We start from the raw sequence: 12,989 nt of genomic DNA, 5'->3' as shown, positions 1-12,989 counted from the left end.
CGACATATAAAAGCATCGTATGTCGATGCTGACATCGACATGCGATGGCCACTGAGAGGCCATTGTATGTCGATTTTATCATATGTCGGGGCCATCGTAGGTCGGGGGGTTACTGTATATATGTCTTCTTAATATTAGGAGCCACTAATCATTTTATAGAATTATATTCAGAAATATGCATTGTGTACATCTGTAAATTAGGTAAGAATACTAAGAACATTGGAAAACAGTGACATCTAGTGGTAAAGTAATACTTGTTTATAGTCATGCATTAATGCAATGTATTAAAACCTGTAATACAGTGTTTCCCAACCAGCCAAAGGCTGTCCGGGCATGCTGGGAGTTGTAGTTTTGCAACAGCTGGAGGCAGGTCCGGCCCTAGACATCATGCTTTTTTTTCACTTTATTGGTCCCTTAAAGGGTACTCCCGTGGAATTTATTTTTTTTATTTTTTATCAACTGGTACCAGAAAGTTAAACAGATTTGTAAATTACTTTATCCTTCCAGTACTTTTTAGCACCTGTATGCTACAGAGGAAATTATTTTCTTTTTTCATTTCTTTTTTGTGTTGTCCACAGTGCTCTCTGCTGACACCTCTGTCCATGTCAGGAACTGTCCAGAGCAGCATAGGTTTGCAATGGGGATTTTCTCCTGCTCTGGACAGAGAAAAGAATTTCCTCTGAAGCATACAGCTGCTAAAAGTACTGGAAGGGTAAAGATTTTTCAATAGAAGTCATTTAAAAATCTGTTTATCTTTCTGGTACCAGTTGATAAAAAAAATAACTCCACCGGAGTAACCCTTTAAGTGACTTTTATGAGGAAGCAGTAGATTCCTCATAAAGATCAATGTGGATCCATAGAACTTCACTGATCTGTATGCTCTGCAATCAATTGGTAGAGCCTGGTCCAGCCAGGCTCTATCAAATGCAGAGCTGTGGACAGGCATGAAGGAGCGGTAAGCCCTCGGGCTACCTCTACAGTGGATAGCCCCCCCTTTCCCCGCCCCGATCGTGCTGCGGTGGGATTATTCACCCCACTAGACCACCAGGGATGGTTTAAAGCTATCTTTAGATGCCGCTGTCAGCAATGTGCTGCCCCTGTGAAGGTGCTGCCCTGTATCCTACAGTTAACAATTTGTGGGATAATATGTTCCAGTAAGTTAAATACTTTCTTATTGTTCTCCAACTCAAGGTCTACAAGACAACCCTTGGTTTTGTGACTGCCGCATTTCGAAGCTCATTGAACTTTCCAAGATAGTGGACCCGCAGGTGATATTCCTGGATGTGATGGTGGTCTGCAGTGGGCCTGAATCTCTGACTGGAATCCTCTTTCAAAAAGCTGAACTCGAGCAATGTCTTAAACCCTCCGTGATGACGTCAGCGACCAAAATCACATCCCCATTGGGCAGCAATGTTCTGCTGCGATGTGATGCTACTGGCTCTCCCACCCCACAATTGATCTGGAGTCGGACAAACAACTCTGCGGCCAATTACACAGGTGATGGTTCATACATGTTATATACACATGTTATATCATCAGTACGACAGCATGCATGTACAAACCTGGAGACACAGCATAAACTTAGCTGTGATGTTTCATTCATTCCCATTTTTTCCTTGTGCTTTTCTGTCTTGGACAAATTTTTTAATATTACAAGGTTGCAGAACCCCAAATGTCAATTTCATGTGGCTGATAATCTGTTTTTAACATATAATATATGTTGCTAAAAAGTTACTCCATTGTCATATCACAAAAGAACAATAATGCTTATATATGTTACTCATTACTTCATGCAGATTCTTTACATGCCTTTTTTATGTGGCTAGCCTCTGTATTTGATTCACAAATCCCTCCGTTCTGCTGATCACTCATTCTGACATCCACTGCTCAGGAAGGGGAGTGTCCATGGCAAGCACAGAGCCCACTGTCAGTGATCAGGCATTCCCTTCCTACCTGAGTCCTCTGTGCTGTGCTGGGTCTCCATCTAATCACTGCAGGCTGCTCTTTAACGCCTCCTCTGTGTTTTCAGAGAGGAGTCTGATAGACAGGACAGGAGTGAGCTTAGAGGAGTGCTAGTCCCGCCATCACCTACTGGTCTTTGTCCATGCATGTGCTTCAGTTGGGACAAAGATGACGCTGCAGCCAGACATTATGTTCTGGATGGTATGGGGACCCCTTGTGGTCTTTCTTATAAGTCTTGATTTCTATTAAATAGAGATACATTTTTTAATGAAGTATATTAGAAAGGTTAATGTTTTGTCCTGATGTATGACATATAAACGTTTTTTGAAATCATACAGCCTTTTGTACCAAATCCATGCCCCTGTAGTGGAGGAGCTGCAAAAATGACTAAAACACAGAAAATAGGATAATGGAAGGAAAAAAAGGCACTGCAGCAGCGCTTCCACCCAGAAGGATCCAAATGAGTCGTACTGTAGGCTTCAAAAGCTCCTTTATTGATAGCTTTACTTAAAATCATATGAGCAATACGTACAACGACAGGCAGGCAAAATGCGTTTCAGGAGGGTAATCTCCTTTTGTTAATTGCAGGTAAAAGTCGTATACATGGTAATGGGACAAGGGGTTTATATAATGGGAGAAAAAGGTGCCAAAGAACAAGTGTGACGTCATGAATTAGCATAAAAATTGTAACATGTAGTGTGAACATAATCTGTATAAAAAGGGCTGCAGGTAATTGTCGCGCACATATAGGTAAAACATGTTTAAAACACATATAGTCATAGAATGGTTTACATAGTCAGTGGGGTGGTGAATGGCGCTGTCCAGATTTCAAGTCGGTCACGTGACAATGGTCAGCCAGTAGGAAATGGTTTGTGGTGTTGTTAGAGACGTCATTAATTTCAGTTCACTCAATTCACTCACCTCCAACCTTTCAGAATATGTGGATATCCTCCTTCAGCCATATGTCACTTCACTCCCTTCCTATACCAGCGACACTACCAACTTCATCCAATCCATAATTTACATAGAATGGAAAGAACAGTACAGTTTCTTTACCATGGACATTACCTCCCTATACACCATCATTGACCACCAACTCGGTATCACTGCTGTCGCCCATTTTCTGAGAAAAGACCCAACCATGCCACCACCACAACTACAATTCATCCTAGCCAGCATTTCTTTATCCTTGAACATAACATCTTTTAATTTAATGGGAACACCTACAGCAAAGCAGTGGGACCGTGATGAGGAGCCGCTTGCACCCAGTCTGGCTAACCTCTTTATGGGCCATTTTGAAGAAACCACTATATTCCAACATGAACTGTTCAAACACTGTATCCTATATAAAAGATACATTGATGATATCTTCATCATCTGGGACAGCACAGAAGAAGATTTATCCACCTTCATCAATTCTCTCAACCAAAACTCCTGGAACCTCAATTTTACCTACAACTGCTCCAAAAACAATATTGAATACCTAGATGTCATCACATACCACACGCCTGACCACAAAATCAAAACTAAGACCTATTTCAAAGCCGTAGATGGGAACAGCTACCTGGACTATCATAGCTGCCATTATCAAAAATGGACTAACAATACCCCATTTGGACAATATAAGCGCATACGACATAACTATACTGATATCAGTGTCTACAAGGAACAGAGTACCATCTTGGACCAGCACTTCAAGGCAAAGAATTATCCACGTTCACTTATCACAAAATGTAAAAAAAAAGAGTGATGACACTAACCCAAAAAAAAACTGCATTGCACCTGAAGAAATCAATTATACCAACCCTGCCACCAATCCTACTGTCAGGATCCGGACTGGTATGCAGCGAGGACACTGGTGGTGGATCCTCTGTGTCAGTGGGGTGAAGGCGTGGGCCGTACCAGGGGAACGGAGTCTAAGGGGTTACTGGTTTTCACCAGAGCCCGCCGCAAAGCGGGATGGACTTGCAGCGGCAGGTAACCCCCAGGTCGTTGCACCCGATAGCGACTCAACCCCAGCTGACAGCTGAGACAGGAGCGGTACACATGGACAAGGCAAGAGCAAGGTCGGACGTAGCAGAAGGTCAGGGCAGGCAGCAAGGGTCGTAGTCAGGGGCAACAGCAGAAGGTCTGGGTACACAGGCTTGGGAACACACTAAACGCTTTCACAGGGCACAAGGCAACAAGATTCGGCGAGGACAGGAAGGGGAAGTGGGTTTATATATACATAGCACATGTGCAGGTACTGATTGGGCCAGGCACCAATTAATGGTGCACTGGCCCTTTAAACCTCAGAGAGCCGGCGCGCGCGCCCTAGAGAGCGGGGCCGCGCGCTGGGACTGAGTAGCCAGAGGACGGGGCAGGTGAGGAGAATGGGATGCGACCCGCGGGCGGGCGCGTCCCGCTACGCGGATCGCATCCCCGCCGGTGACACCAGTGCAGCGCTCCCGGTCAGCGGGTCTGACCGGGGCGCTGCACAGAGACGAACGCCGGGAGCGCTCCGGGGAGGAGCAGGGACCCAGAGTGCTCGGCGTAACACCTACTTACATCGGGAAAAAGAAAAGTAATGACAACCTAAATTACACCTGCATCAGCATCTTTCCATTCATCAGTCCCAACTTTCACGCCATGAATGAGAGAACGAACCCACCAACTTGTGATTGTCCGCCACTTGCTCATCACTTATTCTGATTGGTTACCCTATGGTGTTTGTTTTTCCCGCATCACTGTCTACCATTGAGACCACAGCCGCATACTGATTGGTTGCCGTACGTCTGACTTCAGATCCCATTGGCTGCCGTTTTCACAGCGACCCTGAGCGCTACAGAACAGCGCCGTACAGACCATACATAATGATACTCCACTGCTGATTGGCTGCCGGACTTTGGCATTGACCTATCAAATGAATGAGGTCTCCAACAACACCATGAACCGTTTCCTATTGGCTGACCATTGTCACATGACCGACTTCAAATCTGGACAGCGCCATTCACCACCCCACTGACGTCACCCCAAGACAGGCAAGTGATTGGCTACCGGAAACCCTCCTTCCTGATTGGTCCCATCACCGCTACATTTGTAGCGTGTTTATTTAAAGTGTACATGTCATTAACAAAAACTTTTTATATAATGTAGATAACACCATTATATTTATATTTGCCATATACATTGGTTAAAACATGTGTATATTTTTGGGTGAAAAAGTGCTATTCCTGCCGCTACTGCCTGTGTGTGTCTATGAGGAGTCCAAATACAGGGAGTGATGGTAGGACAAGCAGGGCTCTGTGCAGGCTCCTGGCTTGTCAATCATCCTGATAGGTGAGCCCGCAGCATGTCACAGAGCCTCACTGCACAGAGCCCTGTTTGTCCTCAGTGCACAGAGCCCTGCTTGTCCACCCTCACTTCCTGTATTTGGACTCCTCATAGAGACACACAGACAATAGCTGCAGGGACAAAAATATACATATTTTTTAACCAATGTATATTACAAATATACATATACTGGTATTATCTACATTATTTAAAAAGTTTTTGTTGATGACAGGTACACTTTAAAGACTAATTAAAGACTATGTAAACCATTCTATGACTATATTTGTGTTTTAAACGTTTTACCTATATGTATGCCACACTTACCTGCAGCCCTTTTTTATACAGATTATGTTTACACTACATGTTACATTTTTTATGCTAATTCATGACATCACACTTGTTATTTGGTGCCTTTTTCTCCCATTATATAAGTCCCACTATCATGTATACGACTTTTACCTGCAATTAACAAAGGGAGATTACCCTCCCGAAACGTGTTTTGCCTGCCTGTCGTTGTACATATTGCTTATATCGTTTTATGTCAAGCTATCAATAAAGGAGCTTTTGAAACCTACAGCACGACTCATTTGGATCCTTCTGGATGGAAGTGCCGCTGCACTGCCTTTTTTTCCCCTTCCGTTATCTTATTGCCTACTACGGACCTCTGCCAAGGTTCCGTCACTATCACTGCAGGCTAGCATACCTCCCATCTACCGCTACCTATTTGGACGTAACTACTAGTGACAGCACTCCTCACAGAGGAACCCTACACTGACCACCTACACGCTGACACAAGGCGCTGCTCTCTCCGATCTTCTCTGAGAAAATATTTTCTACTTTTTTTTTTTACACCAGAAAACTGACATACAAGCTTTAATAAATTTCTCCTAATATGTTTTTTTGTGGCAACCTATAATAGGATATAGATGGGTATGTAGCATACTGGAAGTAGAGGAAATAATTCTGAACCTAATATACCAAGAAGAATATTGGATTTCTGAGATTCCAACTAGTTTAACCCCTTAAGGACTCTTGACGTACGCGTACGTAATGACACCCTGGTACTTAAGGACCCATGACATACGCGTACGTCATGGAGAATTCCGGCACCCGCCGCGCACCGGGCGGGGATAGGACCGGGATGCCTGCTGAAATCATTCCCCCCCATCAGACCCCCCCATGTCGGCGATCGCGGCAAATCGCAAGTGAATTCATACTTGCGATTTGCGCAATTCCGGGTCATTACGTGTCTATAGTGACCCGGTGACCCGGAATATAAGGGGGATCGCGGTTGTCTAAGACACCCACGATCCCCCTGAAGGCATAGGAGTGAGGTGGCAGGGGTGCCACCCCTCCTATCCCTGCTTTTGGTGGTCTAGACGCGACCACCAATAGCAGATCGGGGGCGGGGGGGTTAACTTTCCTTTTCCCCGTCCTGCCCACCCACAATAGGCGGGGCAGGATGGCGAAACGACGGGGACCGGCGCCAAAGATCCACTTGGATCCACTTGCGGGCGACGGAGATCGGCGGGTGGCGATGACATGCGGTGAGTTGTCTAGCAACATCTGGAGGGTACAGTTTGAGACCATTATACAGTGGTCTCTAACTGTAGCCCTCCAGATGTTGCAAAACTACAACTCCCAGCATGCCCAGACAGCTGTTTGGGCATGCCGGGAGTTGTAGTTTTGTAACAGCTGGAGGGCTACAGTTTGAGACCACTATATAGTGGTCCCTAAACTGTAGCCCTCCAGATCTTGCAAAACTACAACTCCTAGCATGCCCAAACAACTGTTTGCTGTCAGGGCATGCTGGAATTTGTAGTTTTGCAACAGCTGGACGACCACAGTTTGGAGATCACCTTGCAGTGTTCTCTAAAACTGTAGCCCTCCAGATGTTGCAAAACTGCAAATCCCAGCATGTCCAAACAGCAATCAACTGTCTCGGCATGCTGGGAGTTGTAGTTGCGTACCTCCAGCAATTGCATAACTACATCTCCCAGCATGCCCTTCGGCGATCAGTACATGCTGGGAGTTGTAGTTTTGCAACAGCTGGAGGCACACTGGTTGGAAAATACTGAGTTAGGTAACAGAACCTAACTGAATGTTTTCCAACCAGTGTGTCTCCAGCTATTGCAAAAGTACAACTCCCAGCAGGCACGGTCTGTCAGTACATGCTGGGAGTTGTAGTTTTGAAACAGCCGGAGGTTTGCCCCCACATGTGAAAGTACAGGGTACATTCACACGGGCAGGCTTACAGTAAGTTTCCTGCTTCAAGTTTGGGCTGCGGCAAATTTTTCACTGCAGCGCAAACTCCTAGTGGGAAAGTCACCATAACGCACCTGTGCGAATGTACTCTAAAAAGACTACACTACACTAAACTAACACAAAATAAAGGGTAAAACACTACATACACACCCCCTTACACTGTCCCCCCCAATAAAAATGAAAAACGTATTGTACGGCAGTGTTTCCAAAACAGAGCCTCCAGCTGTTGCAAAACAACAACTTCCAGCATTTCCGGACAGCCACTGACTGTCCAGGCATGCTGGGAATTTAGCAACAGCTGGAGGCACCCTGTTTGGGAATCACTGGTGTAGAATACCCCTATGTCCACCCCTAGCAATCCCTAATTTAGTCCTCAAATGCGCATGGAACTCTCTCACTTCGGAGCCCTGTCGTATTTCAAGGAAACAGTTTAGGGCCACATATGGGATATCTCCATACTCGGGAGAAATTGCACTTCAAATTTTGGGGGGCTTTTTCTCCTTTTACCCCTTATGAAAAGGAAAAGTTGGGGTCTACACCAGCTTGTTAGTGTAAAAAAATAAAAAAAATGTACACTAACATGCTGGTGTTGCCCCATACTTTTTATTTTCACAAGCGTTAAAAGTAAATTTGTTACGCAATTTCTCCTGAGTACAGAAATACCCCATATGTGGGCGTAAAATGCTCTGCGGACGCACTACAAGGCTCAGAAGTAAGAGCGCACCATGTACATTTGAGGCCTAAATTGGTGATTTGCACAGGGGTGGCCGATTTTACAGCGGTTCCGACATAAACGCAAAAAAATAAATTCCCACATGTGACCCCATTTTGGAAACTACACCCCTCACGTATTGTAATAAGGGGTACAGTGAGCATTTACGCCCCACAGAGGTCTGGCAGATTTTTGGAACAGTGGTCCGTGAAAATGAAAAATGTAATTTTTCATTTGCACAGCCCACTGTTCCAAAGATCTGTCAAACGCCAGTGGGGTGTAAATACTCACTGCACCCCTTATTAAATTCTGTGAGGGGTTTAGTTTCCAAAATAGGGTCACATGTGGGGGGGTCCACTGTTCTGGCACCACCGGGGGCTTTGTAAACGCACATGATCCCTGACTTCCATTCCAAACAATTTTTTTCCCAAAAGCTCAATGGCGCTCCTTCTCTTCTAAGCATTGTAGTGCACCAGCAGAGCACTTGACGTCCACACATTCAGTATTTCCATACTCAGAAGAGATGGGGTTTCAAATTTTGGGGGGCATTTTTGTCCTATTACCCCTTGTAAAAATTTAAAATTTGAGGGAAAACTAGCATTTTAGTGAAAAAAAAAAATCATTTTCACATCAAAATTTAACGAAAAGTCGTCAAACACCTGTGGGGTGTTAAGGCTCACAGGACCCCTTGTTACGTGCCTTGAGGGGTGTAGTTTCCAAAATAGTATGCCATGTGTTTTTTTTTTTTGCTGTTCTGGCACCATAGGGGCTTCCGAAATGTGACATGCCCCCCAAAAACCATTTCAGAAAAACTCACTCTCCAAAATCCCACTGTCGCTCCTTCCCTTATGAGCCCTCTACTGCGCCCACCGAACACTTGACATACACATATGAGTTATTTTCTTACTCGAGAGAAATTGGGTTACACATTTTAGGAAGATTTCTCTCCTTTTACCCCTTGTAAAAATTCAATAACTGGGTCTACAAGAACATGCCAGTGTAAAAAAATGAAGATTTTGAATTTTCTCCTTCAATTTGGTGCTATTCCTGTGAAACACCTAAAGGGTTAACAAACCTTTTGAATACTTTGAGGGGTGCAGTTTTTATAATGGGGTTATTTGTGGGGAATTTCTAATAAGAAGGCCCTTCAAATCCACTTCAAAACAGAACTGGTCCCTGAAAAATTTTGATTTAGAAAATTTTGTGAAAAATTGGAAAATTGCTGCTATACTTTGAAGCCCTCTGATGTCTTCCAAAAGTAAAAACATGTCAACTTTATGATGGAAATATAAAGTAGACATATTGTATATGTGAATCAATATATAATTTATTTGGAATATTCATTTTCCTTATAAGCAGAGAGCTTCAAAGTAAAAAAAATAATGCAAAATTTTCAACTTTTTCATCAAATTTTGGAATTTTTCACCAAGAAATGATGCAAGTATCGACAAAATTTTACCACTAACATAAAGTAGAATATGTCACAAAAAAAATCTGGGAATCAGAATGAAAGCTAAAAGCATCCCAGAGTTATTAATGTTTAAAGTGACAGTGGTGTCAGATGTGCAAAAAATGGCCATGTCCTACAGAGAAAATTGTCTGGGTCCTTAAGGGGTTAAGTTATCAAAAGGAATAAGGTGTCAGACTTTATCAGTGTGTCCTAAAATCAGCAATTACAAAAACACAGCTAGATGAACAGTAATATAGTTTAAACACAAACCACACTTTACCTTACCACAAGATGTGTCTGGTCACTTTTAGAATGCTCACAGATCACAAAAACAGTGGTATCACATCTTCAGTTTCAATGTAGAAAAATAAAATAACACTGGCTCACGATGTCCACTGTTGCATGGAATAGCCTGAATGCTGCGGCCCCTTTAAAAGGTCCATAAAAAAAAATGCTATCCAGCTTTGATGAAAAAAAGGTCTTCTTTATGAAGTCATCACAAAATCCAACAGTACTCATAAAGCTGAACAGAACATCACTTTACATGCCTGACCACTGCTGCATTTCAATGGGGACACAGGACCCTCTGTTTTTGTGATCATGGGGGTCTCAGTGGTGGAGCCCCCAGGGATCATATACTTATCACCTATTCCTTTAAGCCATATTTTCCAACAGTCTGGAATTGGCTATTTGTTTAAAATGTAGGTTAGCAAGTATGAAAAGTTTTAGAAAGAAAACCTAAAATAAATTAAAATCATACTATGTTTTGTAATATCTTTGACAAAAGCCTTATTATTAGGACACAACCTGAAGAATCTCTATATTGCATATAAGAATTATGACTAATATAAACATAATCTCTTCCTAAATGTGATTTATTTTCTTTACATAACAGTTATCCAGGAGTCTCCAGCAGATGGTGTGAGATGGTCAATTCTAAGTATGAATGGCATTTCCTACAAAGATGCAGGAGAATACCGATGCAAAGCTAAAAATTTGGCAGGCATATCCGAAGCATCAATAACTGTCTTAGTAGTCGGTGTGGTCACCACAACAGGATCACCATCCCGGCAAGGTTGGAGACCAGGGGCAGACCAGACAATAGATCAGCTGGCGGAGGAAAAGGAAGAAATTGGCAAAACAAGCCCAGCTTCATTCCCACTGCCCACAGTAATAATATCTTTATCACCAATAGAGCAAACGACAGTACAACCAACTGTAGCGCCTACTACCACCACAACAACAACTCGGGTCTTAGAAAAGAAGCCACAGAAAACCTCCAAAGGCCAAACACAGGCTGCTGGTGGCAAGAAAACACAACTTTTCCAAGGCAATAAAGAAGGAGATGCGCTTAAAAATGTGGCTGCTAATACAGAAACAAATTCTGTTGTCCGAAATCTGAGAGTTATTACTGAAACAGAGGATCGGGTCACACTAACATGGAAGACGCTGAACACCACAAATAGCTCATCTCTGACTGTCCTCTATTCAAAGTATGGTGAGGAAGAAATGTTACGGTTGAGCACAGATCCAAGTAAAAATAAAGTAACAATTGACGGCTTGCAGCCTAGCACAAAATACATGGCCTGTGTCTGCCTAAAATCAGCTCAACCAAAGAAGGACCAATGCATTGTGTTCTCTACAGATGTTCTACTTAAAAATGTGGAGAGTGACTCCCAGATATCTGTCTTAGTAATAGCCAGCAGTGTCGCCTGCATTGTTGTTTTGCCTATCATCATCTTTTTGCTTTATAAAGTTATAAAATTGCAACGTAAACCCCCTTCTCCTGGTGAAGAAGACCTATTAAAAGAGACTTACGTCAAATTTGAAACACTGTCCCTTAGACCACGGTCAATTAATACCGGAGGTGAGCTATGGACACGCAGAGACACAACTGAGTCAGAGAGACTTCTTTTATGTTCAAGGTCAAGTATGGACTCACAAGGGACTTATAAAAGTGAAGGATCCAGGCCCGAGTACTACTGCTAATATTTACATTACATTCTAAAAGTATTTACTTTTCTTTTGGTTTACATTTGTTCTATTGTTGTTTTTTATTTCAATAAATAAAATATGAAAAAAAGCTTCTTAGCATATTCATGCACATAACCATTTGTTATTTATGGAAATCATTTAACAGTTGGAATACTTTGAGTAATAAAAGCTTTTCCTTTGCTTGTTTGATGTGGGGCAAGCTATAGTATAGTATAGAGTACATATAATATACAATATAGGACTTGACTACTAGGGGGTATAATAACGCACACAATGCACTGAAATACATTTGTATTACAGTGTGTAGTGCTGTCTCTGCAATCCTATTATAATAGTAGTAGTAACATGTCAGACCTGGGGGCCTTCAGTGTTCATAGGGGCCCCTTTTCTTGGTTTATATGATGAGGTCACTATTAACCATGGCATTAAAGTGGTAAAAGGCCATAACGGGATGTTTAAAGAAAAGCTGTCATCAGTGTTACCCACACTAACCTATTGGTACAGGTGTGTAGTGACACTGATGACAACTATACTTACCTGTCCCCTTCAGTGGTTCCATTGGCCCACTTTCTTGCTCCATTTCTTCCATTCTGGCAGCAGGCTTGGGGCATGAACAGAGCTTCTTGACATCACCTCTGCCGTTTCCCCAAGTGGGAACCAGCAGATAAACATCAGAGTTGATGCCAGGAAGCTCTGCCCATGCCCCAGACCTGCCAGCCAAATGGATCATACGGAGCAAGATAGCGGGACAACAGGACCACGGAACGGGGACAGGTAAGTACGGTTTTCTTCAGTGTTACCTGCAGTACACACCTGTACCAATAGGTCAGTGAGGGTAAGGCTAAGTTCACACTGCGGATTCCGAGTGTGGCCAGCACCGACTGAATCAGTCGGCGCTAGGACTGTCCACGACACTGCAGTCTCCAATAGACTGCAATGTGTTCCGCCAGTATTTCTGCCTGAATAATGAGCAATGCCATTCTTCAGGTGGAAATTTCCAAGCGGATTTTCCATTCACAATTTCCGAAGTGTGAATTTGTGAACGGAAAACCATTCACTACACTATACATTTTAGTAAGCGGAATTTCTGCCTGCAATTTCAAAGCGGAATTGCAGGCGGAAATTCCAAAAAAGTGAACCTAGCCTAACACTGATGGCACTATTCCTTTAAAATTGTGCTGGTATCTCCAACTAGTATCTGGTCAAAAAGTTATTCACCAAGGTGCAGAATAGACCACACACTGTGAAAATATTTGTAAAATAACACCCGAACTTGTTTAGGGCTATATATTT

At 43.1% G+C, this 12,989-nt stretch overlaps 1 protein-coding gene across 1 annotated transcript in view; it reads left to right on the top strand.

Annotated features, from left to right (window-relative positions):
- Positions 1-11,720, top strand: part of LRIT3 (leucine rich repeat, Ig-like and transmembrane domains 3) — a 54,575-nt gene extending 42,855 nt beyond the window's left edge. The window contains exons 4-5 of the mRNA XM_056555252.1: positions 1,192-1,497; positions 10,597-11,720. Coding sequence (XP_056411227.1) covers positions 1,192-1,497; positions 10,597-11,690 — 1,400 coding nt within the window. The 3' untranslated portion in view covers positions 11,691-11,720. The remainder of the gene's footprint in view (positions 1-1,191; positions 1,498-10,596) is intronic.
- The last annotated feature ends 1,269 nt before the right edge of the window (positions 11,721-12,989 follow it).

Source organism: Hyla sarda, chromosome 1 (genome assembly GCF_029499605.1).
Source record: "Hyla sarda isolate aHylSar1 chromosome 1, aHylSar1.hap1, whole genome shotgun sequence".
Taxonomy (NCBI): Eukaryota; Metazoa; Chordata; class Amphibia; order Anura; family Hylidae; genus Hyla; species Hyla sarda.
The sequence above is the reverse complement of the archived record's forward strand: the minus strand, read 5'-3'. Positions and strand labels throughout refer to the sequence as shown.